The following is a 15642-nucleotide window of genomic DNA, read 5'->3' on the forward strand; positions in this document are numbered from 1 at the left end:
ATGGCTGGGGGAGGCCGGCCCGAATGAGCAGGGAGCAGGAGGAGGATCGCTGGAGAGGAGGGCGCCCGGGCTTGAGAAAGGCCCGAACCGGAGCGTGGCCGGTGTGAGGGCCGCAGGCTCCGGAGGTAAGGTGAGCGGTGGGGTGGGGGCGGGATTGCGGGCGCCGCGGAGGTGGAGAGGTCGCCTACCGGTCGGGTGCTCGGGAGGCCATGCTGCAGTGCAGGATGCTGCTTAGGCCGCGGCCTGGAGGTGATGTGACGGGTGCTGGGCGCGGGGGTCGGGGGGGGCAGCGCTGGGGAGCGGGGTGCAGCGCTGGGGAGCGGGGTGCAGCGCTGGGGAGCGGGGGTGCAGCGCTGGGGAGCGGGGGTGCAGCGCTGGGGAGCGGGGGTGCAGCGCATCAGGCAGCAGCGCTGGGGTGCAGGGCAGGGGAGCAGGCAGCAGCGCTGAGATGAAGGGCAGGGGAGTGGGCAGCAGTGTTGGGGTGCAGGGCAGGTGATGCAAACCACTTACCCCTTGTGGTCTTCACAGCAGGGATCCCAAGAAAATCCTCCAGTGCAGCCAGCGTCCCACGTGGTCTGGGCGACGCCATCTTCTTCTGCCCGGGCCGCGCCTTCCTGGCTGGTGCAGGTGATGATCTTCTTCAGGGGGACGTCTTCTATCCTCATCCAGCTGCTCCCGTGGAGGAGGTAAGGAGCACTGGGTGGGTGGTGGTGACAGGGTGGCGGGCCGCCGGGCGGGGGTGGTGGCTGTACCCTCCAGGGTGTAAGCCACTGCAGCGGGTTTCGATCCAGGGAGATGGGTGTCCTCTTCAGGGACGTCCGCTTCTTGAACCGACCCCGCAGCAGGGCGCTGCAGGAGGGTATCCAGCCAGGCTGAACCTGGTCACTTGCTGGATTACTTGTTCTTCCAGGGAAGCCATGCTGGGTATTTGCAGAGGGGTCTCTGACTTCTCGCCTCTTCGGTCAGGGGGCAGAAGGAAAGAGGCCCCACGTGCTCTCGGACTTTATAAAACCACCGGGCGGGTACTTACCCGCCCCCAAACACCACCTCCTGTGACCTCACACGGGAGGAGTAAAGGGGCAAGCCCCACCAGCCTACCAGAAGGCTAGAAACCACCCCTACAGTCCTCAGCCCCTTCGCTATTTGCTTTGGGGCTTGCTATGACCTGTGGTTCTGGCCCGTCTCCCCCTGCTGGTGACCTGTGGTTCTGGCCCATCTCCCCACGGGGTTCTATGACCATCCTGCAGTCGTCTCATCTCAGTGTAACACATTGTACTCGGGATTCTGCTATTTATGCCAGAACTGGAGAATTGTGACCCGAGAGGCGCCAGAGTGACGGCCGAGGCTGCAGCGCCCCCTGCTGGCTGAGAGGGGCAGCGCACACACAATACATGGATCTATACTGCCCCCTTGTGGTGGAGAAGGTAAATGCTGAGGCGCGTCCTGCTGGCTGAGAGGGGCAGCACACACAATACATGGATCTATACTGCCCCCTTGTGGTGGAGAAGGTAAATGCTGGGGCACGTCCTGCTGGCTGAGAGGGGCAGCACACACAATACCTGGATCTATACTGCCCCCTTGTGGTGGAGAAGGTAAATGCTGAGGCACGTCCTGCTGGCTGAGAGGGGCAGCACACACAATACATGGATCTATACTGCCCCCTTGTGGTGAAGAAGGTAAATGCTGGGGCACGTCCTGCTGGCTGAGAGGGGCAGCACACACAATACCTGGATCTATACTGCCCCCTTGTGGTGAAGAAGGTAAATGCTGGGGCACGTCCTGCTGGCTGAGAGGGGCAGCACACACAATACCTGGATCTATACTGCCCCCTTGTGGTGGAGAAGGTAAATGCTGAGGCACGTCCTGCTGGCTGAGAGGGGCAGCGCACACACAATACATGGATCTATACTGCCCCCTTGTGGTGAAGAAGGTAAATGCTGAGGCACGTCCTGCTGGCTGAGAGGGGCAGCACACACAATACATGGATCTATACTGCCCCCTTGTGGTGGAGAAGGTAAATGCTGAGGCACGTCCTGCTGGCTGAGAGGGGCAGCACACACAATACATGGATCTATACTGCCCCCTTGTGGTGGAGAAGGTAAATGCTGGGGCACGTCCTGCTGGCTGAGAGGGGCAGCACACACAATACCTGGATCTATACTGCCCCCTTGTGGTGAAGAAGGTAAATGCTGAGGAGCCCCCTGCTGGCTGAGAGGGGCAGCACACACAATACATGGATCTATACTGCCCCCTTGTGGTGAAGAAGGTAAATGCTGAGGCACGTCCTGCTGGCTGAGAGGGGCAGCGCACACAATACATGGATCTATACTGCCCCCTTGTGGTGAAGAAGGTAAATGCTGAGGAGCCCCCTGCTGGCTGAGAGGGGCAGCACACACAATACATGGATCTATACTGCCCCCTTGTGGTGAAGAAGGTAAATGCTGGGGCACGTCCTGCTGGCTGAGAGGGGCAGCGCACACAATACATGGATCTATACTGCCCCCTTGTGGTGAAGAAGGTAAATGCTGGGGCACATCCGGCTCGGTCATTCCTTGTAACCACCAGGGGGCGCAGCACAGGATAAAGAACGGGGGAGGAAAGAGGCAAATCCTGTGGGCGGGGTCAGAGGACACTGGGCGCACAGTATATGGGTCACCATTGTGGGGGGTCAGAGATTGTTTCGGGGGTAGCTGTGGCACCCATGGCCATACAGCTGGCAGTGCATGCTGGGAGTATAAAACACATCGGACACAAGAGGTGAATAGAAAAACTTTCTTTTTAAAACCACAATCGTCACCGTCCACATTACAGCCGCGGTCGGGGGCGGAGCATCAATAATTGTGCTTAGAGGCTCCGACTAGAGAATGACCCCCACCTAAAGGTCCGTGATTTGGGTTAATGGAGTCAATCAGAGATGTACAATCCCTGCAGGAACCCCGACATCGACGTGCTGAGTGGGGCCCCCCAGACGTGTAACATGATTCCCCTACATGCTGCAGGACCTGAGCCTTGGGGTCCTTCCATATTTGACCTCTTTATAACCTCCACCAGAGAATTATCACCAGGCCCAGTGCGCTCCACTGGACTGCAGTAACCCCAAAAATCTGTACCCCAACCCCGGGGCAGTAGAAACGCACGGGTCACTGGTTATTATAATATTACCTGTGATGTATGAGGCGTGTGTGCAGTGCCCGTCGCTGTACCCCCTAAGTTGTGCCCATTTATGTACCCCCCTCCAAGCCGCACCCATTGCTCTGCCCCCCGAGCCATGCCCACCTTGTGCCCCCGCCCAGTGTTGTACCCCCTGTGCATGGAATATTAGGATGTACTTGGATTTGGGGGGATTCCATCCATTTCCCCATCCCATGTGACACAAATCAGGGGAAGTAGAATCCAACTTATGAAATTCCAAAAAGTCCCCCCCCCCAGGAATGATAAATATATACAGTGTGACCCCCCCTCCCCCAGAATAACTGGTACAGTCCGGCTCCACATTGCATATAACACAGCAGTAGAAAATCCCATGGAAGCAGGAATTGTGGGAATTTAGTGCAAATTCAAGTAAAGACCCCACAAGCGGCAGCGTGTAACCCCATACATCCCCCGGCAGGGAGCCGCCCCCCCCGCACTTCCCCCGGCAGGGAGCCGCCCCCGCACATCCCTGGCAGGGAACTCCCCCCCCCCCCCCGCACTTCCCCCGGCAGGGAGCCGCCCCCACACATCCCCCGGCAGGGGAGCCGCCCCCCCCGCACTTCCCCCGGCAGGGAGCCGCCCCCGCACATCCCTGGCAGGGAACTCCCCCCCGCACATCCCCGGCAGGGAACTCCCCCCCCCACACCCCCCGGGCAGGGAACTCCCCCCCCCCCGCACATCCCCCGGCAGGGAAAGCCCCCCCCCCCCCGCGCACATCCCCGGCAGGGAGCCGCCCCCGCACATCTATCGGCAGGGAAAACCCCCCCACCCCCCCGGCAGGGTGCCCGCCCACCCCCGCACATCCCCCGGGCAGGGAACTCCCCCCCCCCCCCCCGCACATCCCCGGCAGGGAGCCGCCCCCGCACATCTATCGGCAGGGAAAACCCCCCCACCCCCCCGGCAGGGTGCCGCCCCCCCGCACATCCCCTGGCAGGGAACTCCCCCCTCCCCCCCCCGCACATCCCCGGCAGGGAGCCGCCCCCGCACATCTATCGGCAGGGAAAACCCCCCCACCCCCCCGGCAGGGTGCCGCCCCCGCACTTCCCCGCATGGAGTAACCCCATATATATTTGTGGCGTGTAACCCCGTATAACCGGCTAACCTTCCTCACGCCAGAGGCCACAATCATCCCCTAAAATTAACTGTAAACAATTCACTGTACCGACTGCCCCCCCCCCACACCTCCTGTGCCTCCCCCTACGCCCCACGTACCTATATGCCCACCCCCCGGGGCCTCAGTGTCTCCGCCCCCCCGTACACCCCCCCACCCCTATGCCTCCTCCTGTGCCCCCCCCCCCCCCGGGCCTCAGTACCCCTGTGCCCCCCCCCCCTACGCCCCCTTCAAAAATCATGTTGTGTTTTGGTCTTTTTACAATAATGTAACCCATCTCAGTAACAGGAAGGAAATTATCTAAACATTGTAACGGTTTCTCAACAGGAAAGACAATGGCGCCGCAGCGACCAGCGCCGGAACACGGAGAAGAGGCGGAGACTAAGCGCCACATCCGCTCCGCAGGGACATAAAACATGTGACAGTGATTACTACAAGTCATAAAAATGCAGCAACGGGATAAACAGCCGCGCGGAGATGGCGCATGTGGAGGCTGCGTCCTGATTGGTCCATCGCTCACCCCATAAGGGAACATTGTGACCCGGACAGAACCCAAGACCCGACAGCGGCCACTTCCCCTTTAAGGCGATGAGTCTGTAGACAGAGCCCCCAGGTTATGCTTATACAGAGGGCAGGACCCCCGGACCAAGGTCCAACATCCAACTTCAAGGAGGTCACATCTGTAAGACCCGAGGTCCTGCCAGGCACTTGTGCTCTTCACACGACTGTTCCATCACTTGGAGTCCGTCGCTCTGTACTCCGTCTCTCCAGAAGAAACTTGTGAAATGCGTCGAGTAGATCCCCAAAGCTTCCGCGAGAACTGTCCTGTCCGCAGCTACAGAGGAAAAGAGATATTATACTCCAGAGCTGCACTCACTATTCTGCTGCTGGTGCAGTCACTGTGTACATACATGACATTACTTATCCTGTACTGATCCTGAGTTACATCCTGTATTATACCCCAGAGCTGCACTCACTATTCTGCTGCTGGTGCAGTCACTGTGTACATACATGACATTACTTATCCTGTACTGATCCTGAGTTACATCCTGTATTATACACCAGAGCTGCGGTCACTATTCTGCTGCTGGTGCAGTCACTGTGTACATACATGACATTACTTATCCTGTACTGATCCTGAGTTACATCCTATATTATACTCCAGAGCTGCACTCACTATTCTGCTGCTGGTGCAGTCACTGTGTACATACATGACATTACTTATCCTGTACTGATCCTGAGTTACATCCTGTATTATACACCAGAGCTGCGGTCACTATTCTGCTGCTGGTGCAGTCACTGTGTACATACATGACATTACTTATCCTGTACTGATCCTGAGTTACATCCTGTATTATACCCCAGAGCTGCACTCACTATTCTGCTGCTGGTGCAGTCACTGTGTACATACATGGCATTACTTATCCTGTACTGATCCTGAGTTACATCCTGTATTATACCCCAGAGCTGCACTCACTATTCTGCTGCTGGTGCAGTCACTGTACATACATGACATTACTTATCCTGTACTGATCCTGAGTTACATCCTGTATTATACCCCAGAGCTGCACTCACTATTCTGCTGCTGGTGCAGTCACTGTGTACATACATGACATTACTTATCCTGTACTGATCCTGAGTTACATCCTGTATTATACTCCGGAGCTGCACTCACTATTCTGCTGCTGGTGCAGTCACTGTGTACATACATGACATTACTTATCCTGTACTGATCCTGAGTTACATCCTGTATTATACCCCAGAGCTGCACTCACTATTCTGCTGCTGGTGCAGTCACTGTGTACATACATGACATTACTTATCCTGTACTGATCCTGAGTTACATCCTGTATTATACTCCAGAGCTGCACTCACTATTCTGCTGCTGGTGCAGTCACTGTGTACATACATGACATTACTTATCCTGTACTGATCCTGAGTTACATCCTGTATTATACTCCAGAGCTGCACTCACTATTCTGCTGCTGGTGCAGTCACTGTGTACATACATGACATTACTTATCCAGTACTGATCCTGAGTTACATCCTGTATTATACCCCAGAGCTGCACTCACTATTCTGCTGCTGGTACAGTCACTGTGTACATACATGACATTACTTATCCTGTACTGATCCTGAGTTACATCCTGTATTATACTACAGAGCTGCACTCACTATTCTGCTGCTGGTGCAGTCACTGTGTACATACATGACATTACTTATCCAGTACTGATCCTGAGTTACATCCTGTATTATACCCCAGAGCTGCACTCACTATGCTGCTGCTGGTGCAGTCACTGTGTACATACATGACATTACTTATCCAGTACTGATCCTGAGTTACATCCTGTATTATACCCCAGAGCTGCACTCACTATTCTGCTGCTGGTGCAGTCACTGTACATACATGACATTACTTATCCTGTACTGATCCTGAGTTACATCCTGTATTATACCCCAGAGCTGCACTCACTATTCTGCTGCTGGTGCAGTCACTGTGTACATACAGGACATTACTTATCCTGTACTGATCCCGAGTTACATCCTGTATTATACTGCAGAGCTGCACTCACTATTCTGCTGCTGGTGCAGTCACTGTGTACATACATGACATTACTTATCCTGTACTGATCCTGAGTTACATCCTGTATTATACTGCAGAGCTGCACTCACTATTCTGCTGCTGGTGCAGTCACTGTGTACATACATGACATTACTTATCCTGTACTGATCCTGAGTTACATCCTGTATTATACCCCAGAGCTGCACTCACTATTCTGCTGCTGGTGCAGTCACTGTGTACATACATGACATTACTTATCCTGTATTGATCCTGAGTTACATCCTGTATTATACTCCAGAGCTGCACTCACTATTCTGCTGCTGGTGCAGTCACTGTGTACATACATGACATTACTTATCCTGTACTGATCCTGAGTTACATCCTGTATTATACTCCAGAGCTGCACTCACTATTCTGCTGCTGGTGCAGTCACTGTGTACATATATGACATTACTTATCCTGTACTGATCCTGAGTTACATCCAGTATTATACTCCAGAGCTGCACTCACTATTCTGCTGCTGGTGCAGTCACTGTGTACATGTATCTGGTACTTACCTCCAGGGGTTGTCCGGCTCCCACCACAATCAGCTTCCCGTCCTCTAGTCCCACCAGGATGTGGCTGTTCTCTTTGGTGACGGACACGCAGTGCACCGGGACCTTCATGGGGAGGGGGGTGACTGCGAGGCTGAGACTTTGCAGAGAGATTACTGTCAGTAATTATCTTATATCTCAGGTCTTACACTCTAGATGCAGCTTTGGATGTGACTAGAGGAGAGCTAGGGAATGTCTCTCACCTGCGCAGGTCCCGTATCTGCAGCGAGCACTGGGCGGTGCCGAGGACCACGTAGTCCTGGGTGAGGCACAGAGCGGAGGCCTCCTCCTCCAGGCCGGCGGAGGACAGGTGCCTCCCATTGATGGAGAACAGGTGCAGCACAAACTTATCCTAGGAGGCAGGAGACGTGATTGGCTCCGCAGCACAAGCAGGACCCGCACATCCCCTTTAAATCCCCGTCCTCACCTTTAAGGAGCTCCTGCCCTCGATGCTGCTCTGGAAGACGATCTGCCCCTCCAGGCCCACGGCCAGGTGGGAGATGCTCAGGGGGAGGGAGCTCTCGCAGGGGGGCCTAATGCAGCGCATGAACTGCCCCCGCCGGATGGTGTGAACGATGACCGAGCCGTCCTACAGGAAGACGACACACTGTCACAAAACCTCAGAGATGGGAACGTGTGCATGACGTAATCAGTGTCACAGCTGAGGGTTTGTTACTGTTGTCTCCAGTCTCAGGCCCATGAATTGTAACAAACTATGCAATGTGTTTAACTGACATGAGTTCTCCTTCACTATTACACTGTAACAAACCCACAACTGTAGAAAGACTTTATCTGCTGTCAGTCAATGATCAGGAACCTTCTAGGATAATGATGTGTCCCCGATCATCCTCACAGCTGAGGTTTTGTTACAGTCGCACCGAGGATCCAGACTGATACTTGGCGGCACAAATCCTCTGACATTTTGTTACAATGTGTTAGAAACCCAGAGCTGGGAAAAGTTTCGGGATGGGGATTAATGAAATGTCCAGAGATGATGTGTTGTCCTTGAAGACAGGATTAGTGGGAGCATGCTGAGAGTAGTAGTGTTCCCCATGACACAGAGCATGCCGGCGGTAGTAGTGCCCCCTGTGACGCAGAGCACGCTGGGAGTAGTAGTGCCCCCTGTGATGCAGAGCGTGCTGGGAGTAGTAGTGCCCCCTGTGATGCAGAGCATGCTGGGAGTAGTAGTGCCCCCTGTGGTGCAGAGCATGCCGGCAGTAGTAGTGCCCCCTGTGACGCAGAGCACGCACGCTGGGAGTAGTAGTGCCCCCCGTGATCCAGAGCATGCTGGGACTAGTAGTGTCCCCTGTGACGCAGAGCACGCTGGGAGTAGTAGTGACCCCCGTGATGCAGAGCGTGCTGGGAGTAGTAGTGCCCCCTGTGATGCAGAGCATGCTGGGAGTAGTAGTGCCCCCTGTGATGCAGAGCATGCTGGGAGTAGTAGTGCCCCCTGTGATGCAGAGCATGCCGGCAGTAGTAGTGCCCCCTGTGACGCAGAGCACGCACGCTGGGAGTAGTAGTGCCCCCCGTGATCCAGAGCATGCTGGGACTAGTAGTGTCCCCTGTGACGCAGAGCACACTGGGAGTATGAGTGGCCCCCGTGATGCAGAGCGTGCTGGGAGTAGTAGTGCCCCCTGTGATGCAGAGCATGCTGGGAGTAGTAGTGCCCCAGGTGATGCAGAGCAGGCTGGGAGTAGTAGTGCCCCACATGATGCAGAGCATGCTGGGAGCAGTAGTACCTCCCCGTGATGCAGAGCATGCTGGGAGTAGTAGTAGCACACAGTCCTACCTTGGACCCGGAGACGGCCATGTCCAGCTCGGTGCTTATGGCGACGCTCGTCACCTCGTCGTTGTGGCCGTATAAGACCTGCACGGGCTTTGGGGACAATCCTGCGGAGACCCCACCCTGGAGGGAGATACAATCCATCATCATGGTACTGCACCCCACTAACACCCCCAGCGGAGGAGGAGGAGGGCCTCACCTGCTGCAGAACCTCCCAGATCATGCAGGTGGTGTCCCGAGAGCCGGAGATGAGGTAGATCCCGCACATGTCCAGCGCCAGGCACGTCACCACATCTGCACCAGAGACAGAGGGGCATCAGACCTCAGTGCTGGGGGCCGGGCGGATATGGGGGACCCTACTTACCCATGTGCCGGGTGATGTGGCCGATGACCTTGCCCCTGCCCAGGGAGGTGACCCGCAGGCTGTTGTCCCAGTGGCCACCACTGAACAGTAACTTGGCATCATGGGAGACGACCAGAGTCCGAGAGGAAAGCTCCGCCCCCAGCGCAAAAGGCCCCGAAAGGAGGCGGTGGGTCCTAGACACAGAGACAGGGTGACCACCATGAATAACAGGAGAACCTACCAGGGTCATAGGTCACCTCTCCCCCTCCCCGGGGATCCGGATACTCACTTGGCGTTGGAGATGGTGGGGTCCTTGGTGAAGCTGAAGTAGTTGGAGAAGTTTTTGTCGTAGGGCAACCACCCGTGAGTGCCCAGGAGACCGTTCACACTAACCGTGACCTATAGGAAGGGAGAATGGGGGTCATCAGAGGTCAAGGCCAGGGTCTAGGGTCCAACATCCTCAACTGATCACTTACCAGAACATCTGGAGATCCCTGGGTCATGAAGGAATGAGCCTGGTTTTTGGGGACCACTGCCAGCACCAAGGGGACCCCAACCATCATGCCCTGTAACGGAGAGACGTATGAAGATGTGACAATGCGGACTACATCCAGTGCGGCTCCTCCTGGTGCACAGAGCACAGCAGTGTGAGGATTTCTCCCGGGCCAGTACCTCACCTCCACAAAGAACGGCCTCAGCTCAGACAACTTCTCAAACAGATTCTGGGAGTAGGTGTCCACCCTGGCGAGCCTGCGGGCGGCGTGCTCAGCGGACAGCCGGGGCGGGTGCGGCTCCTACAGGACGACAGGACACTCAGCCGCAATTCAAGACAAGAGGCTCCGGGGCCAGGGGAGACAAGAGGCTCCGGGGCCAAGGGGGGACAAGAGGCTCCGGGGCCAAGGGGGGACAAGAGGCGCCGGGGCCAAGGGGGGACAAGAGGCTCCGGGGCCAAGGGGGGACAAGAGGCGCCGGGGCCAAGGGGGGACAAGAGGCGCAGGGGCCAAGGGGGGACAAGAGGCGCAGGGGCCAAGGGGGGACAAGAGGCGCAGGGGCCAAGGGGGGACAAGAGGCGCAGGGGCCAGGGGGGACAAGAGGCGCAGGGGCCAGGGGAGACAAGAGGCGCAGGGGCCAGGGGGGACAAGAGGCGCAGGGGCCAAGGGGGGCACAAGAGGCGCGAGGGCCAAAGGGGGACAAGAGGCGCGAGGGCCAAGGGGGGACAAGAGGCGCGAGGGCCAAGGGGGGACAAGAGGCGCAGGGGCCAGGGGGGACAAGAGGCGCAGGGGCCAGGGGGGGACAAGAGGCGCAGGGGCCAGGGGGGACAAGAGGCGCGAGGGCCAAGGGGGAACAAGAGGCGCGGGGGGCCAAGAGGCGCGGGGGCCAAGGGGGGAAAAGAGGCGCAGGGGCCAGGGGGGACAAGAGGCGCAGGGGCCAGGGGGGACAAGAGGCGCAGGGGCCAGGGGGGACAAGAGGCGCGGGGGGCCAAGGGGGGACAAGAGGCGCGGGGGGCCAAGGGGGGACCAGAGGCGCGGGGGGACAAGAGGGGAAGGGACGAGAGGTGCCGGGGGCGAAAGGGGACTAGTCACATGTAGGTAACCTCGTCCATACCTTGAGGAGCTGGCAGGGCGTCTGTCCAAAGTTACTGATGATCCCCTCCAAGGCTTTCCTCTCCGTCTCATCCGCGATGGCGTCCAGGTCCACCACACCTGTACAAATAGCGTGAACCATGTGATGAGAAGGGATTCGGCAGGACCTGGCATCGCTCCGTCCCTATACCCAGGAGAAGTCCTTCCCTCCGCTCACCTTCATAGGTGCAGTAGTAGAAGACATTGAGCGCCTCCACCGCCGCCTCCCCCCGCTGCTTGTATCCGAAAATCAGATCAATCCATTGGTGGAGGTGAGCGGAGACGTATTCGGACTCCTGGTGGAGGAAGCGACACGTCATATTGTGGTGATGACCCCGGGCCACGTCACACGTCACACAGAACCTACCAGCGCCTGCCGGTGCTTGTGGATGAAATCCTCCCGGGACGAGGCCCAGCGCGGTAACACAACGTCACCCACCTTACCATTGGAGATCTGGAGACAACCGAGATCAAACCCTGCGGGAAGAAGGGAGGGGTTAATCTATAAACTTACCCCAGTCATGGGCTGGAACCTCCCCCAAGTATCAAACCGACCCCTCCCCGAAATGACACAATAACCCCTCCCCCAAATATTGTGTTGGCCCCTCCCCTGAGTGTCACAATAATCCCTCCCCTGAGCATTGTGTTAGCCCCTCCCCTGTGCGTCACAATAATCCCTCCCCTGTGTGTCACAATAACCCCTCCCCGAAATATTGTGTTGGCCCCTCCCCTGTGCGTCACAATAATCCCTCCCCTGAGCATTGTGTTGGCCCCTCCCCTGGGTTACAAGATAGTATTGTGCTGACCCCTCCCATGAGCGACAGATGAACCCCACCCCTGAGTATTGTGCTGACCCCTCCCATGAGCGACAGACTAACCCCACCCCTGAGTATTGTGCTGACCCCTCCCATGAGCGACAGACTAACCCCACCCCTAAGTATTGTGCTGACCCCTCCCATGAGCGACAGACTAACCCCACCCCTGAGTATTGTGCTGACCCCTCCCATGAGCGACAGATTAACTCCTCCCCTGAGTAAGGTGCTGGCCCCACCCCCGCATACCATTTTCATTTTCCAGAAATTCAGGAAAATAGAAAAACTCAGGAATCAGCTCTTTGACGTCCACAGGGTTCTCCATGCGGGCCTGCCAGGCGGCGGGGATGGAGTGGAACTGCCTGTCTGAGCAATCAAACCTGCGGGAGGAACGAGAAGAGGAGGAATAACCACTGACTGTACAGATCCGGGGACTCCGATAAACATTCCTGGCAGAGCGTGCACCCCCTCCCCCACCTGCCGCTCTGCAGCTGGATGTGCAGGGTGGTGAACGGCTCCACGCGGATCATGTAATGCATCACTCCCGCTGCATTGGAGTAGTGGGTGCCATAATGGAACTTGTCCACCGTCCCCGTGGGGTCTTCAAAGCTCTCGTACCTGCGGGGAGACAAAGAGCAGATGAAGTGTCCTTCACTAGAGATTGTAAGCTCACATGCCAAGTGTCTAAGACTGTCAAGGTATCTGGACTGGAGCTGGGGGTGAGTGGGGGTATATCTAGCCGGAGCTGCGGGGGAGGGGGGGGTGTATCTAGACTGGAGCTGGGGGGGTGGGGTTGTATCTAGACCGGAGCTGGGGGGGTGGGGGTGTATCTGGACTGGAGCTGGGGGCGGGGGTGGGGTGGGGGTGTATCTAGACTGGAGCTGGGGGTGTATCTAGACTGGAGCTGGGGGTGTATCTAGACTGGAGCTGGGGGTGTATTTGGACTGGAGCTGGGGGGGGTGTGTATCTAGACCGGAGCTGGGTGGGTGGGTGATGGTGTATCTAGACCGGAGCTGGGGTGGGGGTGTATCTGGACTGGAGCATCTAGACTGGAGCTGGGGGTGGAGGTGTATCTGGACTGGAGCTGGGGGTGTATCTGGACTGGAGCTGGGGGTGTATCTGGACTGGAGCTGGGGGTGTATCTGGACTGGAGCTGGGGGTGTATCTGGACTGGAGCTGGGGGTGTATCTGGACTGGAGCTGGGGGTGTATCTGGACTGGAGCTGGGTGGGTGGGTGATGGTGTATCTAGACTGGAGCTGGGGGTGGAGGTGTATCTGGACTGGAGCTGGGGGTGTATCTGGACTGGAGCTGGGGGTGTATCTGGACTGGAGCTGGGGGTGTATCTGGACTGGAGCTGGGGTGGGTGTAGGTTCCTGTATACACAGCGCTCTCCGCTCTCTTACTTCTCCTTCACCTCCCGGGCGTGCCGCTCGTTCACTACTCCGATTGGTTTGGAGAGATCGCGGAATACTTCCGGATTATTGAGGTCCAGGCTTTCGGACGTGTAATCCCGTAATATCCAAGGGAACTGGAGAAGAGACGGAGAGGATACTGCATGATATCATCTCCTCCAGTCACAGCTAAAGCTGCGTCTAGCCCTGTACGAGGGGCGGCGCTCACCACCGGATACTGCGACAGGTCGTTGTAGGTTCTCCCCGCGATCGTGTTCAGCTGCATCAGATACTCGAAATTGGAGATCTCCCTCCACACCCATTTCTGCAGAGGGAGAAGGGGCGTCAGGGGGGGCAGATAATCATTCACCACCCGCTACTAGCGCCCCCTACAGACATGTACCTGGGTCAGGCCCGATGCCAGGAGGAGCTCCTGCGGGGAACGTCGCCCAAATAGAAACTGGTTGGGAGGATTCAAGCCCAAGATCCGGGAATACACCACATTCCGGACCTGGAATAGGAAGAGAAGTGTCAACTCACAAGGCAAGAATACACAAGGCTGTAGTGTCCACAGGTACCGGGTGCTGATCTGGGTGTGTAACCTGTACCCTGGGTGTGTAACCTGTACCCTGGGTGTGTATCTTGTGCCCTGTACCCTGGGTGTGTATCCTGTGCCCTGTACCTGGGTGTGTATCCTGTGCTCTGTGCCCTGGGTGTGTGTCCTGTGCCCTGTACCCTGGGTGTGTATCCTGTACCCTGGGTGTGCATCCTGTGCCCTGGGTGTGTATCCTGTGCCCTGTACCCCGGGTGTGTATCCTGTGCCCTATACCCTGGGTGTGTGTGCTGTATCCTGTACCCTGGGTGTGTATCCTGTGCCCTGTACCCTGGGTGTGTGTGCTGTATCCTGTACCCTGGGTGTGTATCCTGTGCCCTGTACCCTGGGTGTGTGTGCTGTATCCTGTACCCTGGGTGTGTATCCTGTGCCCTGTACCTGGGTGTGTATCCTGTACCCTGGGTGTGTATCCTGTGCTCTGTGCCCTGGTTGTGTGTCCTGTGCCCTGTACCCTGGGTGTGTATCCTGTACCCTGGGTGTGCATCCTGTGCCCTGGGTGTGTATCCTGTGCCCTGTACCCTGGGTGTGTATCCTGTGCCCTGTACCCTGGGTGTGTGTGCTGTATCCTGTACCCTGGGTGTGTATCCTGTGCCCTGTACCCTGGGTGTGTATCCTGTACCCTGGGTGTGTATCCTGTGCCCTGTACCCTGGGTGTGTATCCTGTGCCCTGTACCCTGGGTGTGTGTGCTGTATCCTGTACCCTGGGTGTGTATCCTGTGCCCTGTACCTTGGGTGTGTATCCTGTGCCCTGTACCCTGGGTGTGTATCCTGTGCCCTGTACCCTGGGTGTGTATCCTGTGCCCTGTACCCTGGGTGTGTATCCTGTGCCCTGGGTGTGTATCCTGTGCCCTGTACCCTGGGTGTGTATCCTGTGCCCTGTACCCTGGGTGTGTGTGCTGTATCCTGTACCCTGGGTGTGTGTGCTGTATCCTGTACCCTGGGTGTGTGTGCTGTATCCTGTACCCTGGGTGTGTATCCTGTACCCTGGGTGTGTATCCTGTGCCCTGTACCTTGGGTGTGTATTCTGTGCCCTGAGTGTGTATCCTGTACCTGGGTGTGTATCCTGTGCTCTGTGCCCTGGGTGTGTATCCTGTGCCCTGTACCCTGGGTGTGTATCCTGTGCCCTGTACCCTGGGTGTGTATCCTGTGCCCTGTACCCTGGGTGTGTATCCTGTACCCTGGGTGTGTATCCTGTGCCCTGGGTGTGTATCCTGTGCCCTGTACCCTGGGTGTGTATCCTGTGCCCTGTACCCTGGGTGTGTATCCTGTGCCCTGTACCCTGGGTGTGTATCCTGTACCCTGGGTGTGTATCCTGTGCCCTGTACCCTGGGTGTGTATCCTGTGCCCTGTACCCTGGGTGTGTGTGCTGTATCCTGTACCCTGGGTGTGTGTGCTGTATCCTGTACCCTGGGTGTGTATCCTGTACCCTGGGTGTGTATCCTGTGCCCTGTACCTTGGGTGTGTATTCTGTGCCCTGAGTGTGTATCCTGTACCTGGGTGTGTATCCTGTGCCCTGTGCCCTGGGTGTGTATCCTGTGCCCTGTACCCTGGGTGTGTATCCTGTGCCCTGTACCCTGGGTGTGTATCCTGTGCCCTGTACCCTGGGTGTGTATCCTGT

At 57.1% G+C, this 15642-nt stretch overlaps 1 protein-coding gene across 2 annotated transcripts in view; it reads right to left on the reverse strand.

Moving 5' to 3' along the window:
- Positions 1–4533: 4533 nt before the first annotated feature.
- The window catches only part of NBEAL2 (neurobeachin like 2), a 142620-nt gene continuing 131511 nt past the window's right edge, over positions 4534–15642 (reverse strand). For both annotated transcript variants that reach the window (XM_072154529.1, XM_072154528.1), the window contains 18 exons: positions 13815–13922; positions 13641–13736; positions 13424–13548; positions 12497–12637; positions 12269–12399; positions 11575–11684; positions 11386–11503; positions 11191–11288; positions 10263–10379; positions 10062–10151; positions 9875–9984; positions 9607–9779; positions 9442–9536; positions 9249–9365; positions 7887–8048; positions 7663–7811; positions 7424–7559; positions 4534–5138 (listed from right to left, as the gene is read on the reverse strand). In XM_072154529.1, coding sequence (XP_072010630.1) covers positions 5037–5138; positions 7424–7559; positions 7663–7811; positions 7887–8048; positions 9249–9365; positions 9442–9536; positions 9607–9779; positions 9875–9984; positions 10062–10151; positions 10263–10379; positions 11191–11288; positions 11386–11503; positions 11575–11684; positions 12269–12399; positions 12497–12637; positions 13424–13548; positions 13641–13736; positions 13815–13922 — 2178 coding nt within the window. In that variant the 3' untranslated portion in view covers positions 4534–5036. The remainder of the gene's footprint in view (positions 5139–7423; positions 7560–7662; positions 7812–7886; positions 8049–9248; positions 9366–9441; positions 9537–9606; positions 9780–9874; positions 9985–10061; positions 10152–10262; positions 10380–11190; positions 11289–11385; positions 11504–11574; positions 11685–12268; positions 12400–12496; positions 12638–13423; positions 13549–13640; positions 13737–13814; positions 13923–15642) is intronic.

Source organism: Engystomops pustulosus, chromosome 5, assembly GCF_040894005.1.
Source record: "Engystomops pustulosus chromosome 5, aEngPut4.maternal, whole genome shotgun sequence".
NCBI lineage: Eukaryota > Metazoa > Chordata > Amphibia > Anura > Leptodactylidae > Engystomops > Engystomops pustulosus.